The 14,900-nt window shown below is 33.5% G+C and overlaps 3 protein-coding genes and 1 long non-coding RNA gene across 9 annotated transcripts in view; 3 read left to right on the top strand and 1 right to left on the bottom strand.

Annotated features, from left to right (window-relative positions):
• Positions 1–626: 626 nt before the first annotated feature.
• Positions 627–924, top strand: LOC123692913. The gene is made up of 2 exons (XR_006751616.1): positions 627–765; positions 857–924. It is a non-coding gene; the product is annotated as an uncharacterized LOC123692913 (long non-coding RNA).
• On the top strand, positions 925–12,474 carry LOC123692675 (calcium uptake protein 1 homolog, mitochondrial-like; the record flags this gene model as incomplete). Its single annotated transcript, XM_045637448.1, has 11 exons — positions 925–1,085; positions 1,324–1,456; positions 1,677–1,836; positions 2,739–2,776; positions 3,321–3,332; positions 3,896–4,010; positions 6,459–6,619; positions 7,414–7,549; positions 7,682–7,787; positions 8,299–8,516; positions 9,992–12,474. Coding segments are annotated over 11 exons (1,395 nt in total), but the record flags the coding sequence as incomplete, so codon positions are not given.
• Positions 4,071–5,625, bottom strand: LOC123692912 (carbohydrate sulfotransferase 11). Its single transcript, XM_045637782.1, has 3 exons — positions 5,174–5,625; positions 4,848–5,103; positions 4,071–4,770 (listed from the first exon to the last, which is right to left on the bottom strand). The coding sequence occupies exons 1-3, from the start codon at positions 5,372–5,374 to the stop codon at positions 4,088–4,090; spliced, it is 1,140 nt and encodes a 379-aa protein (XP_045493738.1). The 5' UTR covers positions 5,375–5,625; the 3' UTR covers positions 4,071–4,087.
• LOC123692911 (PDZ and LIM domain protein 3) overlaps positions 12,336–14,900 on the top strand; it is an 18,128-nt gene continuing 15,563 nt past the window's right edge. For 2 of the 6 annotated variants that reach the window (XM_045637778.1, XM_045637776.1), the window contains exon 1: positions 13,858–14,064. In XM_045637778.1, the coding sequence (XP_045493734.1) occupies positions 13,951–14,064 (114 nt within the window). In that variant the 5' untranslated portion in view covers positions 13,858–13,950. Of the gene's footprint in view, positions 12,475–12,767; positions 12,888–13,855; positions 14,065–14,900 lie in introns of those variants that run through there. The other 4 variants (XM_045637780.1, XM_045637779.1, XM_045637777.1 and 1 more) reach the window with 3 other exon arrangements.

Here is a 14,900-nt window from a genome sequence, read left to right as displayed (position 1 = left end):
ACTTGCAAGTCTAATTCCGCGTTTCCACCTGCAAGTAAACTTGCAAGCTGCTGTCAGACAGACTGTAGGACATTTCTTGCGCAAGTTTTCTTGCAGATGGACAGGCGGTCCTCCAGTCAGTCAAAACAATCAATTCACAATAATTCCAAAAGTTTTCAAACTTCGGTCAAGTGAATGGTACGACAATAAATCTCATTTTGCAATCTTGTCCGCAGTCCGGAACATTGTTAAAATTGCAATTAAATTATTTTTTACTGTATGGTCGTGAAAAAAATTACAAAATCCCACGTAAATTTGGCGAAGGATTTAACTACGTACGTGAAGAAAAGGAAGACTTGCGTAATTATTTAAGCAGGCATCCTTATATAATTATATGCCGTTATATGATGAACTTTTGCACTTAGTAACACCTATTATAGCTAAACAGGCTAGGCTCGACGTGCGAGCGAAGGCGGGCTACGAGTAAAATTTCAAACATGTTGGACCAAGGACCAATTCAATTCAATTTCTTCGAAGGGTGGCAATTTTGTTTAAAGTACAAATATTTATTACTAATCTGTGATCTATTTGTCATTGTCACTGACAGATGTCAGTGTCAAATGTCAAATATTCATTATTTGTGAACTGTCAAATTGTCAATTCACTATGAAAAAATATTTTGTGATTTCAGAATTATGATCTTTATAAATTTTTTTTATTTCAATATATGAAACAAAAAGAAGTGAAAATTTGGCACTGAACGTTGGATATTTAAAAATTATTTAGGTATACAACTAAACAATACGCAAATATTCTCTATTTATAACATTAATTGATTTAGTATGTAGTGGAATTTTTACTGGTCGTGTTGTTTCAGCTCTGTATTATTTTGGTATCGCAATGTATCCAATTTTCTATAAATTTCCAAGGGCTATACAACCTTTTAAAAACCCTGGGCCATCTATCCTCATACCACCAATTGTAAATAGAAGATATTTCGGTAGTAACAATACTGCTCGATCTGAGAAGATTAATGAATATTCCAACAAATTCTTAGTATATTCCGTGTTATTCGGTGCTGCTGCCTTTACCTCCTACAAAGTGTGGTAAGTGAAATTTTAACTTTTTGCTATTTATATAAACATCATACCTTCTAATGAACAGGTGATAAAATGTATGGAAATATTATTTATTTGTTAGTGTAGTTGATGCCCGAAATTATTTTATTACTCAGTTAAACAGTTGTTAAAACTAAAACCTTATCTATGACAACAAAGCCTTGATGGCTTTGTAAAAATTAGTCTTAAGTTATTATTTATTTACCAAAATATTATTCATTTAAAGGAAAAATCACACCATTATACCATCCATCAATGCTGCTGAAGAAGTTGTTGACTCAGACTCTGAATCTGAAAGTGAGATAGAAACAAGGAAAAAACGATTTAGAAAAGAAAAAGTTGGCTTTAGAGATCGGAAGGTAATTTTCTTTTTATTATATTGGCATTTTATCTTAAAATTAAAAACACATATGTTTTTGCCTTTTGGACAAAATTATTACGGTTTAAGACACTTATTTCTCAAAAAGATTACATTTCAATCACTTACAGAGAAATAATTATTTAATATTAACAAATATGTTAACAATTATTATATTTTTTACTTTAATTTTACATGTTATTTTATATTATTTTGTTTAGATTATTGAGTATGAAAATCGTATGCGAGCCTATTCTACTCCTGATAAAATATTCAGATACTTTGCTACAGTCAAATTGACATATGGTGAAAATACTGAAGTATACATGACCCCTGATGATTTCCTTAGAGCCATCACACCAGGAATGAAACAACCTGATGGTATTTTTTGTTTGTTAATTATGTTTTTATTTAATTTTCTTTTTTTCTATCAATTACATAAAGCAAGGCAAAACTAATATATTTGTGAGTTAACTAGATGATTTACTTGATTGAATGTCAATATCTTATATTCATGATAAATTTGACTGTCATATGCATATATGTATTATGTTAATGATGAAAAGCTGCATAATAAATCATCAATATATAATATATCAACCTAGAATTATTATGTCAATTATGTCTTGTAAGACCTGACCACTCCAATTTTCACTTCAATCTTTGGACCATATTCATAATTGTAATTAGCAGTAATTATTTTGTAGTTTACTCAATATGTATCAATAAATATTTTGCTACACCATTACTGTATGTTACACCATAACTGTATGCTACACCATAACTGTATGCTACACCATAACTGTATGCCACACAATTATAATTATAGCAATAACTTCATATATCATTGTTTTAATCCTGGACGCTGCTTGGATCAGATCATAGAATACGAAAATCGCATGCGTCAGTATTCCACACCAGACAAGGTATTTCGCTACTTTGCTACCCTTCAAGCTCAACATCATGACCAACATGAGGTGTTCATGACTCCTGATGATTTTCTACGTTCTATGACTCCTGGAGTAAAACAACCTGATGGTAACTAATAAAAAACATTTACGGTCTTACTAATAAAATGTTACGCATTCACTATGCCATGGATTAGTTTTTGCAATAACCTGTCTTGTTTTTATGATTGACGTTTCATGTGAGCAAGAGCAGGACACAGCATTGGTAGAAAATGGTAGTTATACATTGTTTAACTTTTTATTAGTAAGGCCGTTAGTGTTTGTATTCAAAAAAAATTATGACGATTTTGTACTTAATTCGTAATGTTTCAACAGGTTTGGGGTTAGACCAGTATCGAAGATATGATCCAAAGGTAAGCTGTAAAAATATAAGATTTAAAAAGTGAATAATGGGCATATTGTTTAATGTTTGGGCAAATTGATTAAAAATTTATGTGTTAATTTAGTGAATGTTTTTCTGAGATACTTATATCATAGACTAAATACAGAAGAAATAGTATTGCATAGATTGGAATAATATATTATACAAATAGATTGTATCATTAATATTACACTACCATTATTGTGAACATATTTCCTTAGGATAGAAATCATAGTTAGTGAGTTTGTCATATCTATATGTACCTACTTTTTTACCACTATGTAAACTAATTCTTAATTTACTAGTTATCTTCGATCTGGACATATATCTTCTCCTATAAATATTCTATATAAATTATTGTAAGTCTTATTTTCACACTGATAAAAATATTCAATTATACATGTATCTCTGTAAAATACATAGAATATTCTCTTTAGAAATATCAAAAACTATTGTCTATTCTATGCAAAAATAAATACACAAAGTAGAAGCACATGCATTTTTCGGCCACTCACACCGATTTCTTATCTTTTCAGAACATCAATGAGGTACTGTTCTATCGCCTCTTCTTTTTCTACTGCTCACTATTTTGTAAAACTATTTATTTCATTACCATACATGCACAGTTTTTCTTTCAATACTGTGCTACGATAGTACCTAGATAAATCGTATAATCTGTCCACAATGTAGGATATTTGGTTTGGTTTTGTAGCCTATCAGCTTTGAGCACGTATTTTTTAAGAATATCTAAGATAGATCTAAAATACTTACACCTTTGACATGAAAAAAGTAGCATGCACTTATACAGGTATCTACTTATTTTGTTTTCATACTAATTAGGAGAAATAGAATTTTAATTAGTGCCTACATAGCCTCATAGATGAGGGAACAAGCTTTTAGAACCTTTAAACAGCGTACTTTCGGCTTTTTATTTTGGTAGTATAAGTTTATACCATAGGAATTATAATTATCTTGTTAGCAATACCCTTGTCCCATTATCTTATAAGCCTTTTAATTAGGATGCCAGATTGTAGACTTAAAACTGCTTATACCTACTTATAACATTTTTCTTAAGTTAAGTTTCATTTTAAAATTATTATTTTCTACACAGACTATCAGCCAACGACTTAATTTAGACCTTCATGAAGACTCAATATTCTACAAGCTCGGTTCTTCCGGCCTTATTACTTTCAGCGATTACATATTCTTACTCACTGTGCTGTCAAGTAAGTAATTATATTAATCAAGTACCAATAAGTAATTATAGAAGGAAAATAAAACAATGATAATAATTTAATTATATTTATTTTCTTACATATCTATAATAAACATCTGAATCATAACCGAACATATCAAAGTCGATGCCATAAATTTTTAACAAATCATCGAGCATATGTTTATCAATTTGCCCGAAATAATATTTTAACAACGCTGAAGTATTTTTGCCGTCGCGTGATTTATTCATTACAGTGCGAAGACGAGTTCTTCGATCTTGTACCCTGCGACCCAACAGGTGGCCAAGCCCGAGCTGTTGAATAACATACGCCGAGTCTCTCGACAACGTTTCCACTTTAGAAATAACAGTAAAGTTGACCGCGCACGGTGAACAAAAACTATAATAAGGTGCCCAGTGCTCATCGAAATTTAAAGTTTTACTTTTATGTTTCGAAATTAGATGTGCAACGAACTCATAAAATGTAGGTCCATAACTCTTGATTGTCCCTAATATTTTGGTCGCCGCATCTCTATGCTCCGCTACAATCGCTTTCGCCAATTTCCTATAAAACGGAGGTGTAATATTTTCTAATTTATCCCTGTACGCAGACAGTAGTCTCACGAATGGTTCGCGCACCACTAAGAGCGATATCACACCCGGTGTATTTATCGCATCAAGCAGTTCTTCCTCACTAGGCCTGGGAAACTTTCGCCGCGCTAATGTTAGAGGCGTATATCTGCTTCGAGATAAGAACTTCTTATCATATCCCGCTGAAATTTTGAAAACTTTTAAAATATGAAATAAAGCCAAATTAATTGAAAGGACTATATAAATATTTAGGCCATACCTAAAATATTAAATTTATACAACCAAGATGAACTGGCAGCTTTAAATATATTGCACCACACGAGGTTATGCGCGTGGTCTACGAAAAATTCTTTATTATTTATGGGTTGCGATTGTAGTGAATATCGGTGACAAGCTTCTTGGACCCTTAAAGACCGATTCTCAAACTCAATTATAGTTGCGTTATCTGGTTCTTTCCACTCATTGCTAGATCCATCAACATCCGCTTCGTCGTCTCCTATAACTGGTCCCTGTAACTATAACGTACGCATTTAAAGTATAAACTGACAACCATTTTGTTATTGTCGTCAACGTGTATTTATTTACCAGCCACTTAGTATAATTGTCAGGTTCTAATGCCAAATCTTTTGCTGGAGCGTTCCCATTGCCCTTCAGAATCGTCATCTTCATGACTACCACGTATAGAGTCGCCCAAAATAAGAACGTCGCCGTTTTTGCACCACATCGTAAGCAATAATAAACCTTTGTATTTATCCGCGTGCGGAACCTTTTCACTGTATATATCATTATGTCGCGTCATGTGTAAACGAAAAGGATTATAAGTAAGAAGAATAAAATTTAAAGCGGATAAAACAGTTTATGTTGTTGAGTTTAAGAGGATGGCATAATTCGCGCACTTTGTGAGATAGTTTTATACTTGACTATGGGATTGAGTGACGAGACGCAGCATCCGTACGCACGGAGCATGAGCGAAATTAATGATTTTATAACACTGCCTTGAGAAACGTCACTCCATATAAAACGTTTATAATAGAAATGATCTGCATTATTCTTATTAACCTTTTATATAATTATTTTTAATGAATACATGAATAATTAAAAAGTAATTTTAATATACATATTGAAAATAGATAACGGATAAAACTTTTCGTAAATAAGCCATGTCTTTTTTTTTCAGTATATTAAAGTACCTAAGGTATCTACAATCTACATTTGATTAAATAATCCGTAGGAATTATTACTTAGTAGGAATATCAACATTTCCTATTTATAATAAACTTCTAACTGTTAGTTTTTCAATGTATGCAGTACACAAACCAACATTTGCTCTCGTATTTATAAAGTTGGTAGATGATGTCGCCGCTTTCTTCTTTTTAAATTGTTTGATAAGTGATGACAATATCAATGTTCTGATTCACCTACTCTGATTCTACATAAGTACTATTTTCGAATTCTTAGAAACAGAGGAAAGTTGTTAAAACTTAACCAATTGTGCATGTAGGTACCAACCTTACTCGAGAATCACGCTATACATTAATGAAAACAGAATGAAAATCGGTGCAGTAGTTTTTGAGTTAATCGCAAACAGATAAACAGACGTGGCTTTAGGACTTTATTTTATTAGTTTCACATGTATCTTTGTATGCTGTATTTAACCGACTCCTATAAACGGACAAATAATTAATTATTGGTACCTACACTTATCAAGAATCGGTGGCAATTACAATAATTTAATGACTTTATCTTATTTATTGCGTGTTATTTATTTATTTTTACAATATTATATGGTTTATAGTATGAATGATAATACGTGAGCATTTTAAACTTATAAACCCCCCCTATAATTTAATAAAAATCAACGAAATTTCAGCGTCACGTCGTCACTTCGAAATCGCTTTTCGCATGTTCGATCTAAACGGAGATGGAGATGTAGATTGCGAGGAATTTGAGAAGGTTGCCGCGCTCATCCGGCAACAGAGCAGCATTGGATCGAGGCATCGCGATCATGCCAATACGGGGAACACTTTTAAGGTTTCTAAATATTATACGCTAATTTTTTTTTGTATATTATTATGTTATGTTTGCAAAATAATAAAGTGTTGAGAATAGAGCTGACGTTTGCGACTTGTTTACGTTTACTAAGTTATAACTTCTAATCAAATTTTCCATAAATATATTATAACTTATTCATAGATGTTTTGTTAAATGAATCAATCGCAACTATTTAACACACTAGACTAAAAAATGGGATTTAAAAAAATCAATCATCTATTCAGGAATGAGCAAAACAGAAAAACATTACCTACAATACTTCTTGATAGAAATACTTACTTTATATTATACAGGGTGTCCCAGCAACGCTATACTAAGCCCCAATGAGGTTATAGTTTTGCATACGCTAAGTACGTAAAAAATACTTATGATATTTTATCCAGACGAATTTTTTTACAAATAATATAAATTCTAAAAACTCTATGTCCACACCTCTAACAAGCAATCCGCTCAACTTTGCCACCCGCACCTGAGCTATAGTTTAAGAGTATGTTTTCATAGACAATTAGGTATTTTTTCATAGACATGGATTTTAAGGAAAAATTAAGCAAACAATTGTTGGCGTAATTTGGTTGTTTAATTATTTTTACGTGATCAGTGTATGCAAAACTACCTACAAGTCCCTTCGCGCTTAGTATACCAATAGTCGGACATCCTGTATACTTTCACATAAATTAATGGAACATTCAACTTATCATTAATATACATGTGACATACTTAAATAACAATTTATTACTTATTTCGACTAAAAATTGATCTTTTATTTTCAATAGGGTATAAATTCAGCACTTACTACGTATTTCTTTGGTCCGAAACTCAACGAGAAATTGACGATAGAAAAATTCTTAGACTTCCAACAGCAACTACAAAAAGAAATTTTATCATTGGAATTTCAGAGAAAGCAACCAGGTAAGATTTATTCATGTTTAATCATCTTTATCAAAGTTCAAAAAGATTATAAATAAATTGAAATAATTTGGAATTTACATTTTATTATTTAGAAGAAATAAGTTTAAAAATATCGTGTTTCTCAAATTCCAGATGAAAATGGTCGTATAACAGAAGCTGACTTCGCAGAGTTATTATTGGCATATGCTGGTTACCCTGCTAAAAAAAAGACAAGGATGCTCAAAAGAGTAAAAAAGGCGTAAGTTATACTTTTGCCAATATTATAGATACAGATTATATAATCTTAATATATATAAATCTCGTGTCACAATGTTTGTCCTCAATGGACTCCTAAACCACTTAACCGATTATAATAAAATTCGCACACCATGTGCAGTTCGATCCAACTTGAGAGATAGGATAGTTTAAATCTCAAATCGTTTAAGAGAAAGCGGGCGAAGCCGCGTGCGGTAAGCTAGTATTACATAAATGATGATTTTTGTACATAGCTTTGCTTTACCAATGTAAAGCAAAACCTTTTCAAAACTGTCCCAATTGTTGCACATTTTTGTCAATTATTAGTTTTTAGCAGCATATCGTCCTTATAAATACAAAGAGTCACCAAATGTGTTGCTAAGCGTTAAAACTCGAGAATTGCTCGGCCAATTATTATTAGCGTTCTTGTTAAGGCAAAAGGAGGACGGCAGAACAATATCTGCCGGGGCAGTTAGTAATTTAATAAAAACTAAATAGATATTCCCCTCCCTCAGTTTCCGCGACCATGGCGTCGGTATAACCAAAGACGACTACCTCAAGTTCTTCCACCTACTAAACAATATAAACGACGTGGACACAGCGCTAACGTTCTACCACATAGCGGGCGCGTCCATAGACCAGCCGACCCTCAGACACGTCGCGAGAACTGTGGCCCATGTGGACCTGGACCCGCACGTTATTAACGTCGTCTTCACCATATTTGATGAGAATAGTGAGTAGTTTTGTAAATAATTCTATAAGATCGACGTGGATATAGCGCTAACGTTCTACCACATAGCGGGCGCGTCCATAGACCAGCCGACCCTCAGACACGTCGCGAGAACTGTGGCCCATGTGGACCTGGACCCGCACGTTATTAACGTCGTCTTCACCATATTTGATGAGAATAGTGAGTAGTTTTGTAAATAATTCTATAAGATCGACGTGGATATAGCGCTAACGTTCTACCACATAGCGGGCGCGTCCATAGACCAGCCGACCCTCAGACACGTCGCGAGAACTGTGGCACATGTGGACCTGGACCCGCACGTTATTAACGTCGTCTTCACCATATTTGATGAGAATAGTGAGTAGTTTTGTAAATAATTCTATAAGATCGACGTGGATATAGCGCTAACGTTCTACCACATAGCGGGCGCGTCCATAGACCAGCCGACCCTCAGACACGTCGCGAGAACTGTGGCCCATGTGGACCTGGACCCGCACGTTATTAACGTCGTCTTCACCATATTTGATGAGAATAGTGAGTAGTTTTGTAAATAATTCTATAAGATCGACGTGGATATAGCGCTAACGTTCTACCACATAGCGGGCGCGTCCATAGACCAGCCGACCCTCAGACACGTCGCGAGAACTGTGGCACATGTGGACCTGGACCCGCACGTTATTAACGTCGTCTTCACCATATTTGATGAGAATAGTGAGTAGTTTTGTAAATAATTCTATAAGATCGACGTGGATATAGCGCTAACGTTCTACCACATAGCGGGCGCGTCCATAGACCAACCGACCCTCAGACACGTCGCGAGAACTGTGGCGCATGTGGACCTGGACTCACACGTTATTAACGTCGTCTTCACTATATTTGATGAGAATAGTGAGTAGTTTAGTAAATAATTCTATAAGATCGACGTGGATATAGCGCTAACGTTCTACCACATAGCGGGCGAGTCCATAGACCAGCCGACCCTCAGACACGTCGCGAGAACTGTGGCGCATGTGGACCTGGACCCGCACGTTATTAACGTCGTCTTCACTATATTTGATGAGAATAGTAAGTAGTTTTGATATTAATTCCACCTATTCAACAATATAAACGACGTGGACACAGAGTAGGATATATGGTTTATCAGCCAACAGATGACCCATATTTTTTATTCTTTATATTAGTGTCAGATAGTCTTAGTTAACGTTCATCCCACTTGTGAATCTGACTAGTCAATAAATAAACATACTGATGAAAAAAAACCGAATACTTAAAAGTTGATCCCAATATTTTTTATTTTGCCTTTTAGATATCTTTACGTATTTAATAGCTATTACAGGATTTGACAATCACATCTATAGTGATAATTAAAACGGAAAACTTAACGAAGGGTAGATAGTAAAAAATACAATTTGCATTTAAATATTTTGATTGAATGCATTCCACGACATATAAAATTAAATAACTGATATTTTTTACAGTGGACGGACAACTAAGTAACCGAGAGTTTGTAGCGGTTATGAAGAACAGACTGCTTCGCGGCTTAGAGAAACCAAAGGACACTGGATTTGTTAAACTCATGTATTCGCTTATCAAATGCGCTAGGGACACTAAACCTGCTTTGTTGGATTTTTAATTATTTTTGTTAAGTTTTGAATGCATATAGTGAAGCAACCATGAGTCTTTTTACTAATCTTTGTTCATTGATAATGTTATTGTTGTAAAAGTATTCGTATAAATTGTTTGCCTGCGTGTTTTTAATACGATTTTACTGAACAGACTGTTTTTTTTCAACGCGTAAATTATTATTAATTATTAAAATATTATAAATCGTCGTCGAGCAACGTTTGTCTTAACAATATCCGATATTATACATTTTATGTATTTTATATGAGTTGATTTATTTACATAACCGCGAGATGCATTATATACAAATTTGGAAATTTCATACAAATTCGAAGAACAAAGTATTGCTAAAAAAAACTACTGGTTGAATCTCTGATTATGTATATTATTAAAAATATTATCTGATGCTTTACAGCTGCAGTAAGCGTCCTTGTTATATAATTCTTATCCTAGTTATAAAATCATGAAAAACTTCTTAGATAATTGACTTCTTTATATTTAAAATTTCTTTTTAATTGAAATCAAAGAAAACGTTTACTCAAAGAAATTTGTAAATGTTTATAATGTGTTCTAAATTAACAAAGTATTAAAGCAAATGTATCTCACTGTTTTTCATGAAATATTATGTAAAATGTACTTGTGTGTGAAGTGAATTATATGAAGTTAGTTTTGGATGTTCGAAAGTGTTACTTGCTTATTCTTCATTGAATTTTATTTTATAATATTTTTCATTACTAATTATCATAAATCACATTATAAGCTAACACACTGTATAAGTAAGTTCTTTTGTTGATCTTTTTTAACTGGATTTATTATTTGCTTTTCAATTTTTGTTAGATTTGTTTTGCGATAAGAGGTCTATAATAATTCTAAGTAACAATGATGCGGGAAGGACCTTTAGATAGAATAACATTAAACTACAAAATAGGCACTTCAAAAATATTATAATACGATAGAGGAATTGAAGTTAATTTCACTCTATATAATTATAATCTAGAAACTAAGATCTAATATTATGGATATATACGACCACTACTCCAAATAGTCTAAAAATCTTGCCAGCTGTGCCATTTTGTTAAAGTAGTTTGCCACTTATCACACTTAAAATTACACTGAAATAAGAAAGGAAACACTATTTAAATCTTTTAAATCTTTGGCATGGAAGTATCATCATATAATTTAACTATTATTAAGTTCAAAATATCCACTTATTATTATAATATAAGCGTGACAAAAGTTAGAAATAATACCTAGTAAATAAGATTTATCTCCTACGTTAGATCTTTGATTTAACATAAATTGAAATAGTATGTATTTCCGTTAAAATAATTTTGATTTACAATAATTAAAAAGCTCAATGTCTTTATTTACTATTGGAAAAGTTTTCTTATGGGTCAAATTAATTTTATTATGTGTCAAAACATGTACCTACTAACAATTTCAATGAAAAATGTTCAATACAAATTTATTTTGCATATTGGTCCAAGTATTACAGGTATCTGTTCTGGTCATTAATTTTAAATTTATTATTTATTAAGCAATTGTACCGGTAGTATAATATTACTTTGTAAGCTTTAATTATTATTATATCTACACATTTTATTTTTAGACTTTCAAATATTTGTACTTGACCTGCTATGATTATTATATGACATTTATTTGATCATTTATAATTTAAGTTTACTCATTTATTTACTAATTATTATATTTTAAGTCATTGTTTTCTATTACAGAATTGTTCGTTAATGTTGTTTTATTCATACACATGTAACCAATTATTTTAATTTAATTTATTAGAGCAATTAGGTTAGTGAGAAAAGATGTAATGCAAGATGACCCAATTTACGTAGCAGTGTGCAGCAGGTGTGAACCAAATTATTTAATAAGAATTACATTATGGTGAGTGATTGTTGTTACGACCTGGAATTCTGTTTAGAAATTTGTTAATCAAACTAACAAGATGTCCACACTTTTGGCTCGCTAATTTAGGATTAACGACAACGTTTGGAAATTTACAGAGTTTAGTGCACCCATTCGGAGAAACGATAGCTCATACAAAGCATATCGATCTAGAAACGTCTTCATATCTCAAAAGCTACGTTCAGATCATTGAACCACACGTAAAGCGAAAGAATTATTGCGAATTTCGTATTGGCCCAGAAACAGCGCGGCCGGCGTCCGTCTGTAAATCACGCGAGGCACAACACGTCGAACGTCTCGCGCGCTCTATCCTCGACGCGAAAAATAGACGTTTTATGTTCCCGGGAATAATTCTCCGACAGACGCTACACTGTACGAGCGACACGGTCGGGGAAAAGACGCCGCATCGCGCCCTCTGGTGAGTGCTAGCCCTAATATTTCACACCTCTCATATCCTCGACCTTGTCCATCGAACGCCTGATTTATCACATAAACTTTTTGCCAGCCGCCTACATTGAAATTCTTCGCGACCGCTCATGGATATAACCGCTCGACATAAGTGGCCACTCTGTTTGCTTTTCGATTCTTTGATCTCGATGCGTGCCATGCTGTGTTTTTGCAACACGAAATAAACAAACTGGAAATAGCTGCAATACGAATTTCTCCAATGTGCATTTGTTGGATGTTACTTATATAGTTTATTTTTTATAGAGAAACAAAATTTGAAGATCGAGTGATAAAATGCCGATGTACCAGCGTCCTCCCTTCTGGCGCGTGCCGCACCAACGACCCGACCCTGACGATGAATCTAGGAAATTTGCCCAGAGAAAAGTGAGTCTGCTTTTTGTTGCTGATTAGAATTGTAATCATTAATTATTCGATTTAATATATAGTTTTTTATTATTATACTGCAGTATTAAATACAATATCATCATAACCGCGAGTTGTTCTAGAAGTAAGTTGTTAATATTACATGAACCTAGATTTACCAACTTGATGGGAGTAATTATAATACAAAGTAGTTTGATTTTTATTCTTTTTTAAATCCAAGCCAGTATGAATAATTTTATGTACTCGTGACATTTTTATAATAGAAGCACATATGCACATATTTTGATTACAAAGATTTCTATCATTGACTAAATACCTAGTTCAAGTTCTAATTTTTAACAGTTTTTGGTGACATAAAAATAAATAAGTGCCAAAAAGGCGATTTTAACTGAGGTATCTATAATATTTTTTGTATGTATGTAAATTTGCTTTCATATAAAATAATATACCTACATAATTGTTTTAAATGTTATAGATATATTCATTCAACCATTTTTACTTTTTCATTTCAATTTATGCCATAAACAGTATAGCAATCACGTCTTAAAATACATCGGACAACGCTAGCCAAATAATGCATGAGTACCTTCATAATGATTAATGACCTAATTATAAGTGAATGAAAATCAATAAATGAATTATAAATCAATCAACAAGTGATAGGCAAATTCTAATTTTTGGCCTAAACATATAGAGGAGAGCATCTTAGTTATAATTTCACGGATAAATGTACCTTTTACGCAATGTCTAAAAGTGATGTAGAGGATTACCGCATCTTATCCACTTTACCAAGTCTAAATTACTTCTCAATATAGGCAAGTTTATGATTGATCGGTTGGAAAAACATTGCACCACGGGATGGGTTTTACGAAAACATTGACTTCCGTATCGAATTGGGTCGATCGAGCAGGGTTATGCAGTGCAGGTCAGGGGGGAGGGGCGGGGTGTAGTTTGTGGTGAGGCTAATTTTGCCCACACAACGTTTCGTTTCATCGCCGTGCTCGCAAGTCCGCGCAACCAGCGCGCGCCCGCGCAGTGCATTCGATACGAACCCTACACCGCCATGGGGCGTCTCCATACGTTCGTGGTGACCCTTCGGAGGGAAACTCGCGACACCAACTGGGGTCTCCGGCTGGTGGGCGGCTCGGACCTCGCCACGCCGCTCATCGTTACTAGGGTACGCCTGTTGCGTTCACGGCAACAATGCTCACCGATGTAAACAAACCGACGTCAATCTATTGTGGATCTTGATTATCATCTTGTTGTACCGATGGCATCGTAAGAGGTTTCGGGAGATATATTTTAGTCACGAGACAATTAAATGCTTCGGTCCGTGGTAACTGCAGCCTTGATCGAATTTAAATTAGCGGAAATTTTTATATTTAAATTCTGTTCTGCTAATCAGTCGATAGGTACAATGGCTTCTATTCCGGGATCTGTATCAGTCTCGTGTCATTCGACAGCCGTCTCCGAATTCTCTACTCGACCTCAATAACTTTGAGCTTCCGTCGGCGACATAACAATAAAGTCGCAGTTAATCTTGTAAATTATTTTAGGAGAGATAGTTTTCGGATTTGGTGCCTGTAGTCATTCTATGCATAACGGTAGTGATAAAATCAAATTTTTTAAATGTTGCAAAGTATAGGTAACTAATTGATTTTTCTTAAGGTCAATTTACCTGACACTTTAATACCGATGGGAACTACTACTAGGAAAAATTAAAGAGATTGGTAATAAGCGTGTATTATTAATAATAGGTTAACTTATCTTAAGGAAACTTGTTATGCAAAAATGTGCAAATTTTTGCTCAGCAACTACGATCTATGAAGACATATTAATAGACACTAAACTGATAACTAGCTGCTTAAGTGTATGCATGTATGTATCTTCTTCTTCGTCTTTACCAATTATTATAGGTACATTGCCCTTCTAAGATATATCAACGAAATGATTAATCAAATGTGTAAATGCTACAGAACCTTAACATTTATATAATTTTATGTTTTATAAGTA

This window comes from Colias croceus, chromosome 6 (assembly GCF_905220415.1).
Source record: "Colias croceus chromosome 6, ilColCroc2.1".
Taxonomy (NCBI): Eukaryota; Metazoa; Arthropoda; class Insecta; order Lepidoptera; family Pieridae; genus Colias; species Colias croceus.
Note: the sequence above shows the minus strand (reverse complement) of the source record. Positions and strands in the feature narration are given on the sequence as shown.

What these genes read in the sequence shown, in the direction of transcription:
- LOC123692912 (XM_045637782.1), bottom strand. Translation starts at nt 5,374, where the DNA reads ATGATATATACAGTGAAAAGGTTCCGCACGCGGATAAATACAAAGGTT. An exon ending in ACAATTATACTAAGTGGCTG is followed by an intron (nt 5,104 to 5,173) that starts GTAAATAAATAC and finishes CGTACGTTATAG; the next exon opens with TTACAGGGACCAGTTATAGG. An exon ending in GTATAAATTTAATATTTTAG is followed by an intron (nt 4,771 to 4,847) that starts GTATGGCCTAAA and finishes TCAAAATTTCAG; the next exon opens with CGGGATATGATAAGAAGTTC.